This window comes from Eleginops maclovinus, chromosome 1 (assembly GCF_036324505.1).
Source record: "Eleginops maclovinus isolate JMC-PN-2008 ecotype Puerto Natales chromosome 1, JC_Emac_rtc_rv5, whole genome shotgun sequence".
NCBI lineage: Eukaryota > Metazoa > Chordata > Actinopteri > Perciformes > Eleginopidae > Eleginops > Eleginops maclovinus.
In genome coordinates, this window is record NC_086349.1 from 23,278,173 (window position 1) to 23,296,795 (window position 18,623).

General features: G+C 39.3%; 1 protein-coding gene across 1 annotated transcript; it reads left to right on the top strand.

Annotated features, from left to right (window-relative positions):
• The first annotated feature begins 1,982 nt into the window (after positions 1–1,982).
• Positions 1,983–16,479, top strand: marchf9 (membrane-associated ring finger (C3HC4) 9). Its single transcript, XM_063881444.1, has 4 exons — positions 1,983–3,640; positions 11,077–11,232; positions 14,114–14,306; positions 15,487–16,479. Exons 1-4 carry the CDS (start codon positions 3,308–3,310, stop codon positions 15,816–15,818), a joined length of 1,014 nt encoding a protein of 337 aa, XP_063737514.1. The 5' UTR covers positions 1,983–3,307; the 3' UTR covers positions 15,819–16,479.
• The last annotated feature ends 2,144 nt before the right edge of the window (positions 16,480–18,623 follow it).

Below are 18,623 nucleotides of genomic sequence, written 5' to 3' on the forward strand. Positions count from 1 at the left end.
ACCTTAATGGAAATTATTTTGTGTTACATAAATGATATAAAAAGTCCTATCGGGTAAACTTCATTATCTGTTGCCGTCATGTGAAAACCACATTTCGACAGAAAATCAACTCGTCACGATCTCAGAAAAACAGCTCTGTTTTCATCTTTGTGACAATGCATTTTTCATCTGATCCAAGAGGGTTTCTAAATAGTTCATGAAGCTTAAGATGAAGTAGCAGAATTTTAAATGATTGCAATCTGATAAAAGGGACTAAAATTGTCAGTCAAATGTAGTGGAGTAAACATTTACAATCATTACCCCTGAGGTGCAGTGGAGCAGAAGTATAAAGCAGCATGAAATGGAAATTCCTCTGAGTATATGGTACAGTGTTTATAAGCAAAAGGCGTGATGGCCGAGGTACAGCGCTGCATCTCCAATTAAGTGTGATGCTGAAAATAAATCTATATCTGTAACAGGCAGTGTGTGAAAAATCAATCAAGATCAATGTGACGGGGTGGGGGGGGGGGAGTGTTGCTATGGAGGAGAATACAGATTGTGTGTGTGTGTGTGTGTGTTGTGTGTGTGTGTGTGTTTGTGTGTGTGAGTGAGAGGGAGAAAGAGAGAGAGGCTTCTTCCTCTCTTCTGCAGATTAAAGTGTTTCTGGACTTGTGCCTCTGATGTTTCCATAATTACGTTGTCTCGCCGTCCTGATAAACTGCTCGGAGACTGGTTTGCCGCTCGGCTGTGTGCAGCTTCAAAAACCTGACACAGTGACATGCACATGCTGAACCCTCAGTACGAGTATTGTGTATGGTGTGTATAGATTTTGGTTGTACTGCTGTCGGTATTACTGGAACTGTATCAGCTTAGTGGCCTGAGTGATGTTAGACACCTCTGCAGTGCTGGTGCTGACAGAGACAGAAGAATGTTCAATTGTTTTAAGTAGTAATGCCACAGAGTAAAGGTAAAGATATACTGACATCTGATGTACTTATACTACGACAAGTAAAAGGACTCATATTGTATTCATCACTTTAATATTACAGCTGGTAAAGTTGGAGCTCATTTAATATTGTTGGGTAGTCTAATCTATAATAACAAATACCAAAGTGATTCGTAGATTTAAATAGTGCAGTAGCAATCTGAATATACAAAAAAAAACTACTTAAGAAAGCTGTCATTTTTATAATGTTAACATTTCTCTTTCTCTGAAATGTATGAAGTGGTTTGAAGTTGCAGAAAAAGGGAATAATCAAGCAAAGCACAAGTGCCAAATTGATACGTAGCGTGTTTTGTGTGACTTGTGGCACAAAAAAAAAGCACATTTCTGTCAAACACAAGATTTAAAAGGGCCCTATTATGCTCATTTCTAGGTTCATATTAGTATTGTGTGTCTCCACTGTGACCTGTCTCCATGCTTTAATTGTCTCATTCTGCCTGTTCTGCATCAACTCTTTTCACCCTCTGTCTGAAACCTGAGTCCAGTCTGCTCTGATTGACAGCTCTGTTGTGATATCTCAACCGCCTAGAGATGTCCCCGCCGCTTAACCTATCAAGTGCAATGTGTCTATAAGCGAGAGTGTTATGTAGTGATGTCACTATGTTACTGAAGTAAATAAAGGAGTCCAATGGAGGCATTTCAGGCAGAGGGGTGGAGTGTTTGGGAGAGAAACTACCCTGGAGGGAACTTTGGGATTTTAGCTTTTGCAGACCATTTACATGCACTAACACCCATACAACGCTCTACAGGAAAGGGGAACCCCCAAAAAGCATAATAGGGCCTCTTTAAAGTGTGGCGTTTGCACATAAAGTCAACAACACACACACACACAGCTGAAGAGTTAAGCTTTATACTGATCAGATATTCTCGGTTTCTAGGACACACACACACACACACACACACACACACACACACACACACACACACACACACACACACACACACACACACACACACACACACACACACACACTCAGTTCGTACTTCGCGGGCTCGGGTGCATGTGGCTGCAGCGTGCACGTCACAGTGGGGATCAGCACCTCGGACAGCGGCTGGTCAACAATAAAGCAGCCGGAGCTCCTGCACCGGGAGCAGAGGCACACATCACCTACCGGGGGTGGATGGATGAGCAGTTATAAAAAAATACCGCCTTGTTTACAGGATGACAGGTTTTTTCTTCTTCTTCTTGTTCTCCCTATTCCGGAAGTAGCTGCTGCGTTGGTTCAATCTCCAAGCCGACCATTTCGAGGAGGAAAATCAGCGCCAGCAGTATCATCACCTCCATCTATGTGATCCAATAATCAATGCCATTACTGCTGTGTAATTGCTCTCGGATGCAAAGACGTCTCCAGTCTTTTTCTAATTAGAAAAATCGCAGGGTGCCTTTTTTTTAATTCATTCTGCCTATCTCTTTTTCTTTGGCCGTATTTTTTTTTTTCTGGGGCTCGCAATGAAATGCTGATGGACATCGAGGAAGCGAGGATGGGAAACATGGGGCATTTTTTTGGTACTACCGTTTTTCCAGCGAGGCTCCTTCTGAAAAAATGACAAGGATTGTGTTTTTATTATCGACGAGGATTGTCGGGGTGAATGGCTCCGTGGATCAACCAGAGGCTTTACAAAAAGGAGATGATTTAGAGAGAAAGAAAGGGGGGGGGTTGAAAAAAATGGACCATGATCTGACGCTTGGGATGCTACAGTGAGGGGACAATAAAAGAAAAATATCTAGTCATCATCTACTTCCATTTCATCTTCAATTTCCTTTGTTTTTTGGATTATGATTCTTGACGGGAGTCCCAGATGTGACTGTGTGGATGGCAGGTCGTTGTATTTTACATCCCATCTTCTATTTCCTGCCTCTGTGTTGCTCTCTCTTCCTCTCGTCCACCCTCTCGCAGTCTTCTGCTTTGGGTAGCAAAACATGTAGGCTATTTTCTGCTGCAAGAAAAAGAGGTGTCTCTGAAGAGAAAGCACCGTGGAAACCAGAACCTGTACAAGTTGTAGTGTTTTTGTTTTTTTGTATCATTGTCCTGGGGTGCGGAGGAAGATGCACATATAGACAGCTGAGTTGTTTGAGTAATGAATATTGAAAGAGTGTGTCGGCCAACTGAAAGGGAAAATCTTTCATCCGCATTGGCTTAGACACACATGCCATCAGTGGGGCGAGAGCCTTTTTTATTTCTCTGGATTCCCAATTAAATGTGGTATAAACAACAAATACAAGAACAATGAACATATTGGGTGTATGAAAAATAATCACAATAACAATAGAGGCAGAGGAAGACCTTTTTATTCCAGTCTGGCTGTTTCTTTATGTAGCCAAACATGTTCAAGTATCGGATCCGCATGTTTTTTAATGAACTGAAAGTCCTGGTGTTTATGCGATCCGATTCGAGACCGTCCGGCTCAGACACAGAGAGACGGCCCGCCTCCACCATGCGAGGTCTGGGGATGGGCGGCTGCGGTTGGCCGCCTTTCGACTGCCATTCCCGGGATGATGAGGAGGAGTACTACGGCAGCGACCCGCGGCCCCGGAGCCTGGCGTTTGAGGACAAGGAGCCCAAGCTGCAAGTGGGCCTGGACACCGTGTCTCTGACCAGCACCAGCAGCAGCATGCGGAGCCCCCAGTGCCGGATCTGCTTCCAGGGCCTAGAGCAGGTACTTTATATTGATATATATACTGTCTATGGTGGAGACATGCAGTTGCAGCCTCCTGGTGTTTGTTTTAAATGTGCTTTTGTAAGGGGGGTGTTTCACCTTACGCTGATTTTTCTTTTTAAGAAGTTGTTTTTTTAAGCAGAAATTCAGTGTAAGCTTCCATTTTGATTTTCTTTTTAATCACAAAGGGTCTACTACAACAATCCTGTCCTACATCTCTCTCTCTCTCTCTCTCTCTCTCTCTCTCTCTCTCTCTCTCTCTCTCTCTCTCTCTCTCTCTACCTCTACCCCCCCCCCCCCCCCCAATCAGTTTAGTTTGATTTATTGGCATGAATGTAGTAAGGGCACTATTGCCAAAGCGTCAAGTAATAATGAGATATAAGGATTATAAAGTACAATAAATGCACAAAATCAAGAATATATCAGAAAAACAAATCCTAGTTCTCCTTTCAATCAATGCAATTTGCTTTATTGTCATGTGCCAGCATTGCCAAAGTGTCAAATAATAATGAGATTACAAAAGAAAAGTACATTGCACAGTGCGTAAAATCAAGAAAATAGCAGAAAAACAATCATGTATTTCTTGCTCAATCAATTCAATTTGCTTTATTGGCATCAATGTAACATGCCAGTATTATTATAGGATATTGCAAATGAAAATAACATGGTACAATGCATAAAATCAAGAAAATATCAGAAGAACAATCATCTCGTTCTCGCTCAATCAATGCAATTTGCTTTATTGGCATCAATGTAACATGCCAGTATTGCCAAAGTGTCATATTGAGATTACGAATAAAAATAACATGGTACGTTGCACAAAATCAAGAAAATAGCAGAACACAAGCTTGTTCTCTTTCTCACCCACCCGCATTAACTTCAAACACCTCATTTGAACAGAACAAAAACAATCTAGGATGAGGCCAAGATTGTATTCATGGAAAACAGTCCAATCAGTTTCATTTGAAAGGCCCAAAATCACGACGTTGGATTGTGCACAGCCTCAGACACGCTCTGTCTGTAGACTAAACCCTGGATTTAGAGGCAAATGTTGCTCTCTTTTCTCCGATGATTGCTCAGTGATGTGGTTATCTAAATAACAATGTTTTCATTGCTAATCAGCGGTGGAGTAGAGAGGCAGCAGTTTCCCACACATCTGAAATCCGGCCAGCATAGCAACAAAGAAAGTTAGCCAATTATGTCTGCAGAATGACAAACAGAGTGAGAGGGACTGAATATGCATGAGTCACAATCATTTTGTAAATGTAAATCAACTGTCCCCCATCTGCATGTGTCACAGAACAGGATGATCAACTATTGATCCTGTGACGATGGCTGTTCCCGGCCAGACAATGGTGTTGACTGTGACGACGAATGACACGTCTGTCATCCCTTTTTTTGTTGTTATTTTTGGGTGGTATTTTATCCATTGTTTCTCTCAGTCCTGTCTCTCCAGAGCATGATTTTTTGTCCCCCCACCGGAGCTCAAAACAAAACAATAAGTAGTGCATCTCTTTGGTCCGTGGCCAAATGTGGATCTCACCAGATGTGCAGAAACCTGTGCAGCCTGGATCAGCAGGCACTCCTGAAGCCTGAGATAATTAGAAACACTGTAAATCCTGTAGGAGCACAGATGGATATTACCATTTAGTCACTTCTGGAAGATAGGCGTAGGGTATACTTGTTATTACAGCCCATGTGCTAAATTATGACATCTGCCTTATAGTTTCTTATTGTAGTAAACTGGAGAGCCACAGGACAGAGGATAAATCAGCTTTGTCTAGGAAGCCTTTCAGATGTTAACATAAGATATACTTTATGTTTCCCAATTTGGGATTATTTTCGTCACAGCAGCATGTAGATAAGACACTGCACATGAATTAAAAGCAAATAAAATAAAAATAATGATGTTTTAAAAAACAATAAAGGTATACATATCAGCAACAGAACATAAACAATGAATGCATACATCAATAATGAAGGATATGTATCTATACAGTACAGTATATATATTGAATCAATATTCAAATGTACAGAATTGAAGGCAGTGATCATTATGCTTTTCCAGCCTATCAAACTCACAACATATAAACATTGAACACAATATACCATTTGAGTTGGCAGAATAATTACAGTTTTAAATCAAATTCAAATCCTCAAAGGATCACCTGAAAACAATAAGTACAAACGAGTGATTTGAGAAGGAAGAAACAGAGTGGGATCCAAACAAAGAGCAGCTCAGGAACACCATGTTGCAGACATGGGATCATCCCCAGGTTACTGTCTTTCCTGTAGATCCTGCTTTAATACGAGGTGTATGTTTGGGCTCTCCAGCAAGGTGACTCATCGAGCAACATGGCTCTGAGCTGCCTCTGTTAGCTACAGACAAAGAGCAGGCAAACAAAGCACAGAGGGAAAACCCTGAGACTACACTACTCTCATATAGGTGTGTTGTTTCTTTTTCGCCTGCACAGCACTCAGAGTGCCTAATACCTCTCAGGGTGCAGTGTGGGGGGAGCTCACTTTTGCCATTTTATTGTTATTTCATTATTCAGGCAGGTCACAACAGGGGCCGGGATCATGTCGCTGTCAGCGGGCCAATTATCCGCAGACATAATCACCTTGCTCTGTGTGCTGCATCGAGTATGAGTCCTTATTAACTGTCTGTCAGAGGCGTCAGAGTGTGTTGTTGTACTGTGGGGTCGGGATTCTCAGAAGCAGAGAGCGAGAGGACATTTTTTTTTATTGTCTAAAGGTTACAGCTGAGGAGAAAGAGTATTCTGTTAGTCATAGAAGTGACACACCAAATTAACACCTTCATGGTCTGTGAGGTGGCCTTGAGGGACAAACCCACGTCAAATCACCCGAGCAGGAAGGGTGTGTGTGTGTGTGTGTGTGTGTGTGTGGTAAGCATTTTTTATGTTAGTTGGAACAGTGCCTACTTTTCGTAAAACCTGTAATTATGGTTTTCTCATTGTCTGAATCTAAATCTGTAAAGTGTTCATTCCAAAGTGTAGAAATATGTGCATTCATAATGTAACTTAAGTAGTGCATTTTAATTACCAAAAGTATTCATAGTAACTACATAAAGTGGACCATTATAGAGTAATGCTTTATATATAGGTGGGTAGTTTGATCTATAATCATATTTCATCATTCATTAGTTGATTTGTGTTTTGTAGAAATTACCAGAATATAATAAATATGATTTTTTCCAATGAAGTGTGGTGGATAAAAAATGTGAAACTGCATTAATTAGATGTTCTGAAGTGCAATTGCAAACTGTAAAATGGTACTTAGGTACAATAGTTGTGCAAATGTTCCTCCTATACTTCTACATTTCAACTATGCAATCAACAGGACGACAACAAATCAGAGCAGAATGTCTTCCAGTTTTTCCTGAAATGACCTTTATTAACATCACTACTACTGTGGAGAAATCATAAAGGATAGTCTCTATGTTTTCTGAGGCCCAAATGTCAGAATCACTCCTCTCTCTGACTCGTGTTACCCTGACATCTGTCCCTAACAAATGCCCACACTGTTTGGTGTTCTCATAGGGTTTGTAGGACAATGGCACAATATAGAAAATATCCTGACCTATCAATAAAAGTATAGCTAAACATAGAGGGTCATGATTCTTTACAGTCAATTTCACTGTTTGTTCAAACACATTATAACTCAACGTGTTTATTTGAGCATCGTTAAATCCAGCCAGTCCAGATGTGACCTTTAGTGTCTCATTCTGTTTCCTGTTTACGGTTTACTGCCCTTTAGGTATAGAGATTGACTCTCAAATCGAAAAACATGCAAAAAGAAAAGTACCGTGACATAAAAATGATGTATACTTCTGTCTGTTTGTTTTAGTTTTTTAGTTTAGTTCATTGCTGTGGGGTTTGATCAATTTCATTTCATTTAGTTGGTAAATTACATAGCTTTTTCATTTGCCCTGCTAAGTCTAAGTTGTTGTTTCTTTGGAAATAATATTAATAATTTCATTCCTTATCAGAGTTTCTGTCTGTGATAAACATGAAACTGTTATTCTGGCAAAATTTCTACTTTAACTTTTTCGTTTTCTTTGCATTGAACTCATTTTTGGCACATTTCTTCCTGCATGAAGCTCTAAACAAGGTCTGATTCCCTGCGGGTTGTTGTGAAGTCAAATCGATTATATGTTGAATCATTATGAGACTCTAAAACTTCAAAAACACCGTTCACACCCCCAGTTTGGTTTCCCGAATCTAAATGTCGATCTGCGAGAAGGGAAGATCGATATTTGTGAACATCAAACAGAAATCGCTCAGAGTTTCTGTCCTGATTTTGTGCGGAGAAATCCCTTCAAAATATGGTGTCTTTTATTCATCATTTATGGAGCAGCTCCAGAACATTAGACATAAATTTAGACTAAATTATCAAAGTTTCTGTTGAAGCAGCTTCTCTTTTGGAGGAGATGGTTTTAAAATCACTGCTTTTAAAGGTTTTTAGTTTTTATTTTGTTCTAATTGATGGCGACATTAACATCCTGGTAAAATGTTTACTCACAACACACACACACACACACACACACACACACACACACACACACACACACACACACACACACACACACACACACACACACACACACACACACACACACACACACACACACACACACAGACTCACTTTCCAAACACATTTTGACATTTAAGAAATGTTTGCTTTCATATGGTTTTTATTTAGTTTCTCATATACTTCTGACCTTCTCTGTGTTATCTTTATAATGTCAGCAGGCAAGTTATTTTAAAGTTTATGAGTGGCATGTGGCTCATCTGCCAAACCCAATCTTTTTTTACGCGGTGGGAAACTCAAAGTCTTTTATTATAAGTCGGAAGGTCAAACGCGCCAGATGGGGGACTGACGGAGTGCAGACAACCAGAAAAAAATATTGAAAGTGTTATTATTTGTGCCAGCGCAGTCCTCTGGTGCATACAGTCTGTATTCATTAAACTGCTAATACTCTGAAAAGTAAGTCAGCGTTTATAAATGGAAGATTTGATTAAGCACTGACTAATGAGCAAATAGACATCTGATTTTATTCTGCTTTTCAATTTCATTTGAACTATTTTGTGCTTACTAAAAACAAAGGGAAACCTAATTATAAATCAGCTAAATTAAGTTGGGAGACACTTTTAACTAACATTTGAGTTATAAACATCTCACTCTGTTTATAATTATTTAAGAATTATATTTTCTATTTTCAAGACAAAAAATAAACAGACATTCAGGTTCATATGTGCCTCTACTGTGAAATATCGACAGGTTTCAATTCTCTGTCTTGATTGTCAAGCGCTCACAGATGTCCCGCCCCTTAGCCTATGACCTACAATGTGTTGGAGTGCTAGTCAGTAGAAGTGCGAGTGTTACGTGGTGATGTCACAATGTTACGCAAACAAAGGAGTCCGATAGAGGCGTTACAGGCAGGGCGGGGGAGTGTGAGCGAGAGAAACCCCCTCCGGAGGAAACTTGGTGATTTTAGACTTTGCAGACCATTTACATTCACTAAAACCTATGCAACACACGACAGGAAAGGGAAAACCCCCCAAAAAGCATAATAGGGCCTCTTTGAGAAGAAGGTAAAGTTACACTTAGAGTTTATTTGGTATAATTACAAGAAGTTGTCCGTTGCATTTTGTAAACCAGAAATGTATATTTGTCTAATTTCCTCCAAGGGTGATATTGTTATCATGCCATACATTGTTCATGTACTCAAAGTGCCTATAAGAGCGGCATTAACTCTGAGCATACGAGCGTATAAGCAAATGCATTTTCACAGATATTTGGTCCACGTTGTTTACTTTAGCCTACTTTGCAAACAGTTACCAGAGCTTCAGATTTTACTGGAGTGAACTCTTCCACCTTCCCGACATCGGATACGTGTTTGATGTCTGAGAGATGTACGTTTTTTTCTGGGAGTTCACTCAGAGTTTGTGTGTAACGTCATCAGCAGCCTTTCTCTCCTCCACCTGTCTGCCTTTAATGCAGATTTACCAGCGATACACACTCTCAATAGTCTTCCCCAATACTGGTGTTTCAAAAGCTTTCATTCAGTTATTGTGGCGTTTCTTTTGCTTGTTGGGTCGGGGGGGAGGAGGTTTCTGGAGTGAAATGAGGACTTTGCTGACGTCTGAGGCTGTCAAATTTAAATTCTTCTGACAAAATGGATGTTTGACGCTGAGTGGGGGTGACAGACTGAACGTGGTCATCCTTAATGTGGCGAAGGTGCCAACAGGCCTCACATGCTGCTGCGGTGCTGAAGAGACACTCGCCTGTTTCATAGAGACTGAACCATCATTAGCAGAGAGGGAAGGGGTGGTCAGAAGAGTAGGAGGGTGTCGTTATTTTTTATTTTGCAGAAAGGAATGTAGTATGACTGTTTTGGGTCTCAGTTTTATTTTTGCCTTACCTGGTAGAACCATTTCGTGTAAGGTTTATTCCGTTAAAAGAGATCTAAATGGTGTTTTGATGTGTGCCACTGGTCATAAAACTCATGTGGATCTTTTTTTGTAAATATTCAAAGAAAGATCCAGAAATGCATGTACATACATAAAAGAATCACACATTGCCAATTGTGCTAACTAGTGGAGACAGCTGAAGCTTGGGACTGTCTGCTCATAGTTTGCATGATTATTTCTGTCGTTCTTTTATGTTAAAAGGATGATTTAAACACACAAACTCATCAGTTCTTCCAGTCAACATGAAGATACTCCCCCATGTTTGCCAGCTCTCTATGAAGCCATTTAGCTTATTCTAGCATGGGGACTAGTTTGTTTAATCTGTTCAGAAAGTGGGAAAACAACATATTGCTGTTCTAGGGGAGGTTGTGTTTCTTTGCTGGATAGAAAGTGTTATTTAATGAGCGTTAAAGTTGCTGGTAGGCACATTTTGTAACTGTTCAACACAGCATGGCTAGCTGTTTCCAGCCTTTCTGCTAAGATAAGCTAAAAGGCTTCTGGACATGGAGACATGGAGACATACAGTACTATCCTTCTCTTTCTGACTCACTGGCAGAAAGCCCATTTTTAAAAAGCCCACTATTAAGCCTGTATAGTTTTTCATGTATACCACCCTCGTTTGACTGAGAACAATTGGGTTCAAATTAAAGTCTATATCCAATTTCAAGTGTCAATCATTCTCTATTCAAGGGCAGAGTCCAGAGGATATATTTATCATTAATGGTGATTTTAAAAAGCACGGGTCAGGCCTCCTCTCAAGAAAAATAATTTGTATTCATCCCCTTTAGTCAAACTGAATTTCTTGAAAGCAGCATTTCTGTTTGTATTCCAACTGCAGGTCCTGGTGTAATTTAAGGTCCATATATTATTAGCCTTAAATAACATCAGAATACATCTTGTGAAATAAAGATAATTGATGGTGTGTTTCTGGTGTGTCCGCAGGGGGAGCTGCTGAGCCCCTGCCGCTGTGACGGCTCGGTGCGCTGCACCCATCAGCCCTGCCTCATCCGCTGGATCAGCGAGCGCGGGTCCTGGAGCTGCGAGCTGTGCTACTTCAAGTACCAGGTCCTCGCCATCAGCACCAAGAACCCTCTGCAGGTAACAGGAAGCACATCTGCAGCTACAACACACACAAAACCAATCAGTGGAGATACTGCTTTTAACCCAAATAAGCTAGAATTTCAGGGGAAAAGAGGCTTCATACTTCCCTAATTAATTACTAAAGAAAAGCAGTGTTTAAAAAAGTACATTATTAAGATTTTTACTGTCTGAGTTTTGTATTGAATTGATTTATTAAAAGTGTTTCTAACATAAGATTTTAAACTAAAATATGAATTCATTTTTATTCATTATTTTCTTTATATTTTTTTTAATTATTATTTTTTGTTTTTATTTCCAATTGTATTTATTGTTTTACTTTTCAGTGATTCAGAGGAAAATATTGCACTTTTAATTCCATTACATTCATCTGACAACTTTGAAGATCCAGATTAATAATATAAAACATAATGAAATATTAAATTAGGATGTTTTATTATGGATAAGATCAAACTTAATTGATCCTCTGGGGAACATTCCCAATCCACCCAGCAGTGTATAAAGCAATTAAAATGAGCTCCGCTCTTACCAGCTGCAACAATAAAGAGATGAACACATTAGTGCAAATGCAATTGTAATCCAATTATATTTTATATATATATATACAGTATATATATATATATATTATTCTGAAATAGATTGTGCTGCATAATGAGTACTTTTTGCTACTTGAAGTGTATTTTGATATAAGCATAATACTACTTTTAGTAACATTTTACTCATATATCAAAATATCTGGGCTGAGAAGTAACTAAGGCGCTAATAGTGAGCTCGTTCAGGTGATTCTGACTCATGCTGCACATTGGATTTAACTCACTAACAGTCACAATAACCTGTCTGAGGAAAAGGTTTCCTCATCAGTTTTCTTTACAAAACACAACTCTCTTTAAAAGCCATGATTCAGCTGATTGGATAACAAGACAGAGACAGTACGTGAATATGTACAGCTATTTGGGAAATGAACACAAATTGTCATTCTGTGAGAGGTGTTATTTTAAATTCATTTATTCATGACTCATTCGGGGAGATCTTTATCGTATGGGATTTAAAGCAGAGACCACGTTTCCTTACAACACATACAACATACCAACGCTGCGGCATCAGACCCAACACTCTGTGCTAGAACAAATCTCGGGCCGGCGCTGCGGTGTGAGGACGGTTTGCCATATTGTGCTGACACATTTTCCCTCTGCGTCACCGGCCTTCTGCACTCCTTTTCAGAGGCAGCCAATGCTCTGAAACTTATTGAGAAGATGCCATGTGTGTGTGTGTGTGTGTGTGTGTGTGTGTGTGTGTGTGTGTGTGTGTGTGTGTGTGTGTGTGTGTGTGTGTGTGTGTGTGTGTGTGTGTGTGTGTGTGTGTTTGTGTTTGTGTAGAGGATAAGAACTACTTCAATCTTCCTCAATCTGCAGGTATTATATAAACTCAGAGACATTTTATTAAAATAAGAGAACATCTGATTCACATGTGTGAAAAAGCTTTATTTATATCTAATCGACATATAGCTTCACTCTTCACCTGTGTGTGTGTGTGTGTGTGTGTGTGTGTGTGTGTGTGTGTGTGTGTGTGTGTGTGTGTGTGTGTGTGTGTTTGACTCATCTGTGATACAGCTATTAATTATGTGGGAGCAATTTAAATCACAGCAACATTTACTATGTGGTGCTAAAAACTAAATATGAAAACAAATCAAACAATCTACAGTAGCTGAACTTCTCTTCCACGATTTCGAGACAAACAATTAACAACTTTTCAACCTTTGCTCATCGGAGCAGCAGAGTAATGCAGGGTTTAGTCGAGCCATTTAATAGAGAAATAACTCTCTTAAGTTGCACAGCGTGACATAAATAATCATTCAAATAATTGCCTAATGATTTAACAATTAAAACTATTGGATAAAAGTATCAATGTTTGAAATAATTGGTAGAAATGAATAGAGGAAAGTAAGAAAATATATGACCCGGTAAAATCCACTTAAAATCACAACATTTGGAACTAGTGAAGTTGACTCATCTGACTTACGTACAGAGGAAGTTATATAAGAGACTAAATGGTGTGAATGAGCAGAATTATGAGGTTTTTAGTTGAGAGCTTGTTAAGTTTTGGACTTTTCCCACTTCAACCTCTCTCATGTTTTTAAGTGTAAAAATGAGAGATGGAGAAATAGCTCTCTGATTGAGTTATTGATATTATCACTTTCAGAAAAACCACCAATACCTTATAGACTGCCTTTATTTCTTACATTGATCTGCTCTATTTTGTTGTACAAACAGTCAAATTAAGGCTGTCACAATATCAGATATTCACCACACGATCATCCTGGTGAAAGGAATTTAAGATGAAGACGATTTTGTAATATCTAAAAATGTCTAGATAATCTTTAACTTTGTTTTTCGTGCTTTTTGTCTCTTTTGGGGAAAATAAAATACACTCAAAATACTAGTGTAGGGAGACAAAGCAAGAACAGAGAGAAATGGAAAATATTTCTTCATCAATTTCCTATATTTGAAATATCACAATGAATCGCAACACCCCCCTAAATTAAACAAAATCTATATATTATATAAATTATATTTCGAGGGATTAGCATTTCTACAGGCATGTATGCAATCTTGCATTTGGGGTTCCCGAAAGCCTCATACTTTGTTAAATCGATATGAATTATACATCAGATGTATGGCTAAGTTTGAAGAGAAAAAGGAGATCATGCCTGAGGGGTTAGAACAATTAAAAAGATGCAAAAAAAAAACCTGCAATGAATGCATGGAAACCAAAAACAAACCTTGATTTCCACTTGTACGGTTACAGTGTTGTATCGATACTTTAGTAAAGAATCTGAACACCTTTTTCCAAATATATTAACAAAGTTTTTCTCCTCTTCCAGTGGCAGGCCATCTCCCTGACAGTGATAGAGAAGGTGCAGATAGCGGCCATTATCCTGGGCTCCCTGTTCCTCATCGCCAGCATCTCCTGGCTCATCTGGTCCTCCCTCAGCCCCTCGGCCAAGTGGCAACGTCAGGACCTGCTCTTCCAAATCTGCTACGGCATGTACGGCTTCATGGATATCGTCTGCATAGGTAAAAGGAAATGAAAAAAAATAAATAAAACAATGCACTTTTATAAATAGCAGCAGTGTTTATTGAGAAATTGTATAAGAAAAACACATTTGAAAATAAAAGGGCGTAGTAGAAGGTTACAGAGTACGACGTGATGCATTATGCAACGAGGAACTCTGCAACAACACAAAAATATATTAATAAACATAGGTTGAATTATGCAAGGACAAACTAAAAAACATGTATTCAGTTCACATTCTGTTAGCTGTTAAGGTCATACTAAATAACACACAGAGGCAAAACTAAGAGGAGCAGATGGTGCAAAGGTAGGAGGATGACAACTACACGAACAAAGCACATTTTGAAGATGTCGCAGAGAGAAAGAGACTTATTGCAGCAACCTGGTCGACTGTTTTTGTGTGATTTGGAGCAGAACAGATGGCATCAGATATCTGTGATCAGTGCCAGTTCTCATCACACAGGCAAAATGGAAAGTTCCCACCTATGATACTGAGCTTTTTTAAGGCTGATGTATGAGACAAGGATAACCTGATATTATTTTCCTAAAAGAAGTAGATTTGGATTTATTAAAGAGGTCATATTCTGGTCATTTCAAGGTTCATATTTGTATTCTCTACCTCTAATGTGACATGTCTCCATACTTTAATGTTCAGAAAGCTCTTTATTTTTCTCATACTGCCTGTGCTGCAGCACCTCTTTTCACCCTCTGTCTGAAACCAGAGCCCAGTCTGCTCTGATTGGTTAGCTGGGCGGCTCGGTTGTGATCAGTCAACCACTTAGAGATGTCCTGCCCTTTAGCCTTTCATGTACAATGTGTTGGAGGGCCAGCTAATAGAAGCACGAGTGTTACAAAGTGATGTCACTATGTTGCGGAAGTAAACAAACAGTCCAATTGAGGCATTTCAGGCAGGGGGGAAGTGTGTAAGGGGGAACACAGGGATTTTAGCCTTTGCATACACCAATACGGTGTTGTGTCCAGTCAGTTTTGAGTCTTATCACATCCAGCATCAGAAATCCCTTTAGATATACCTGGAAAAAGGATTTTATAAAACTACATTGGATAGACACACGCAGTCCATGACAAAAAACATTCCTGCAGTTACAGCTGATAGTTGATGTTAAGCTGTGGGGATTCATTGATGCACTCTCCTTCACCCTTCTCCTTCTTCTCCTTGCCCAGGCCTCATTATCCACGAGGGATCGTCAGTGTATCGAATCTTCAAACGATGGCAGGCTGTCAATCAGCAGTGGAAAGTACTGAACTATGAGAAATCAAAGGACCTGGGCGACCCGCTGAGCTCGAGCAGCAAGACGGGGGCTCGTGGATCTCGCGGTAACCCTCACGGTCTGGCCAGCAGCAGCGCGGGGCGACAGAGCAGGAGGTTAAGAACTATTCTGAACCACCACTGTGGATACACCATCTTGCACATCCTCAGCCAACTGCGGCCAAACGACCCGCGGATCAGCGCCGCCGCCAACAGGGAGGTGGTGATGAGGGTCACCACCGTATGAGAAGAACCGGGGCATGCGTGATGGGATAAACCTGATGTAAATGAGACTCGTGGACCTATTATTAAAGAACTACAGACTCATGTGAGTGACGCCTCATCGACAGACACTTGAGGATGTCTCCTGGTGTTTTGTAGGAGGCCAGATTCTCCTTTTCAATAATTAAAGGACTGATGGATGCATTAAAAAGACATGGAAATGAAATGTGTGCAGGAAAAAAAAGTGTAACAGGCTTTATAACCTAATCCAATATGACGAGACGTTTTTTCCAGTTCAATATCAGGATGCACAAAGACATGTTTCTTTGATTTTAACCTCTTGGTTTGATTTGTATCTTCTCTTTTTCTGTTTGTTTTTTACTCACTTTGATTTTGTACGGATGTATGATTTGAGAGGAAATCATGTAACTCCATACATGCCAAGCATTTTCAGACGACTATGTGTAATGATCTTTAAATTTATACAAGATAACCGATGCTGGTAAAAAAAAAAAAAAGACCGAAAACTGAAACAAACAACACGAGGGAGAAACACAGAGGAGACAACAGAACAATAAGTCATAACAAGTAAAAAAAAGAAAAAGATAAAAAAGAAGTAAAAAAAGAAATCAGTAAGATTTCACTGACACTTAACCTTTCTGCAATAAAGATACGTATGTACATTTCACAGGGGATTTTGCATGGGTATATAATTTTATTCTTCATCACATTACATAAGCACATGACAAAATTGCTCTATTTCGAATGGTGCTTGCCAAAAATAAACACTTTAGAAACATCTGATTTCATTGCACCAACTTTTTGTCAACATGACAAATGGCAGTGTGTTACAGCTATTTCAGCTAACATACAGATTGTTGCTGCTGTGTGCTGATTCAGATTTGATAATAAGTAAACTATTGGATTAAAAATGGGGATCAGGCGATCTCTTACTACTCATTCTCACTCTGTCTCTTCTTTTCCTGAAGCCTAGAGCATGCATGGCCGCCAGGGTGTCGTTGTGTTGTGTAAAGTGATGTGATGTTGTTTCAGGGTCATCCTGAAAAGGACTTGTTTAAAGGCAACCTCTCATGCTGATTTTCAGGTTTCGTAATCTTATTTTGTGCGCCTAGTGGGACATGTTTACATTTTCTCATACATCCTGTGCTGCAGCACCTCTTTTCACCCTCTGTCTGAAACCAGAGCCCAGTCTGCTGTGATTGGTGACCTGGCCAGCTCTGTTGTGATTGGTCAACAACATAGAGAAGTCCCGTCCATTAGCCTATCACGTACAATGTGTTGGAGTGCTAGTCAATAGAAGACAGAGTGATACATGTTGGTGTCACTATGTCAGAGAAGTAAGAACAGGAGTCCAATGGGGGTGTTTCAGGCAAGGAGGCGGGATCTGGGAGAGAAACTCTCTCTGGAGTGAACTTACATTTACCTTGCACAAAAACCTATATAACACACTACTAGAAAGTGAAATCGCCCAAAAAGCACAATAGGGCCTCTTTAATCTGACTTAAATCACTGGCAAGCAGATCCCAATAGATTCAATTTAATCAGAGTAAAGTTGCACCAAGTAGGCAATTAATTGAGTCCACTTGAGTCATTTTTATGCAGAAAAATCTAATTATTCTCTGGGTGTAGCTTCTCTCATATCTATTGTTTGTTTTATTGAATAGTAAAAAGACTATTGGGGGGTGTTAAATAGCACAAGATAGTTATTTGGGGAAACTAGTGGGTATTTTCACCTATTTGTTTTACATCTATAGATAAAATGATACTCTAGTTATTTGGGAAAGTAGTTTGCGTTTTAATCAGAATTGAAAATCATTATTTGTTGCAGCCCCAAGTACAAAATGTATGTTGTTTTAAGGGTCAAATATATAAACAAAACTGTATTCAAGATGCTCAGATTCAATTGGTCTGAATCTGGTTTAATCTAAAATGTAAGGTGAAACATTGCTTATGAACGTCTAAGCTCCCAAAGATAATCAATGAAGCCTGAACAAACAAATGTAAACTAATATGTTCAGCCTCTATTGTTAATATTACATTACTTTAATAACATAAGCGGAAGTGTTAAATATATCACAAAGTAAAACCTCTGATAAAAAGATATACATCCACTGAATAACCTGTAGAAAAACACCCAATGTTTCATCCAGTGTCCTGCACCATAAATCAAACGTTGTGTGTAGATGAAATGTGTCGTGAAAAACAAATTGGTTCAGTCGGTATTTGTCTCCACCCAGTGGCTGTGTGCAGTGGCTCCTTCACAATACATTTCCCTTTCCTGTAGGATATTTTCCTTTCTGCTGCTAGAGGGCGTTATAAATACTGCAGCACGAGAGGGCCGGACCTCACAACGTGTCATCTTTCTTTGTATATTTTGTGCAGGAATTTCTTCTGAAAATGACTCCTCTATTACACACACTGTACCTGTACTATGGAAGGGAAGGTTTGTGTTATTGTGCAACTACGGTGATCTAGAGGGGAATTTAAATTATAGAAAAGACTCCCGTTTTTTCAATGAACACAATATATGAATTCATTATGACAGTATCTTAAGTCTCGGTCATTTACAGTTTGAGGAATCTTAGGCCAACAAATAAAATAGATGAATAAGAAAATATAAACAATTAAATGGTTTAATAATAATTGAATAAAAAGGCCAAGGTTTTATTCCTTGCAGAGTGGAGAAGGGTTTTAAGCAGAATTAGAACTACGATCGATCCATGTTTCTGCGAAAACACAGACATCAGTAGTGAAGACTTTAAAAATAAAAACCAAAGCATTTCAACTTTTTGGGGGATTTTTTAAATAT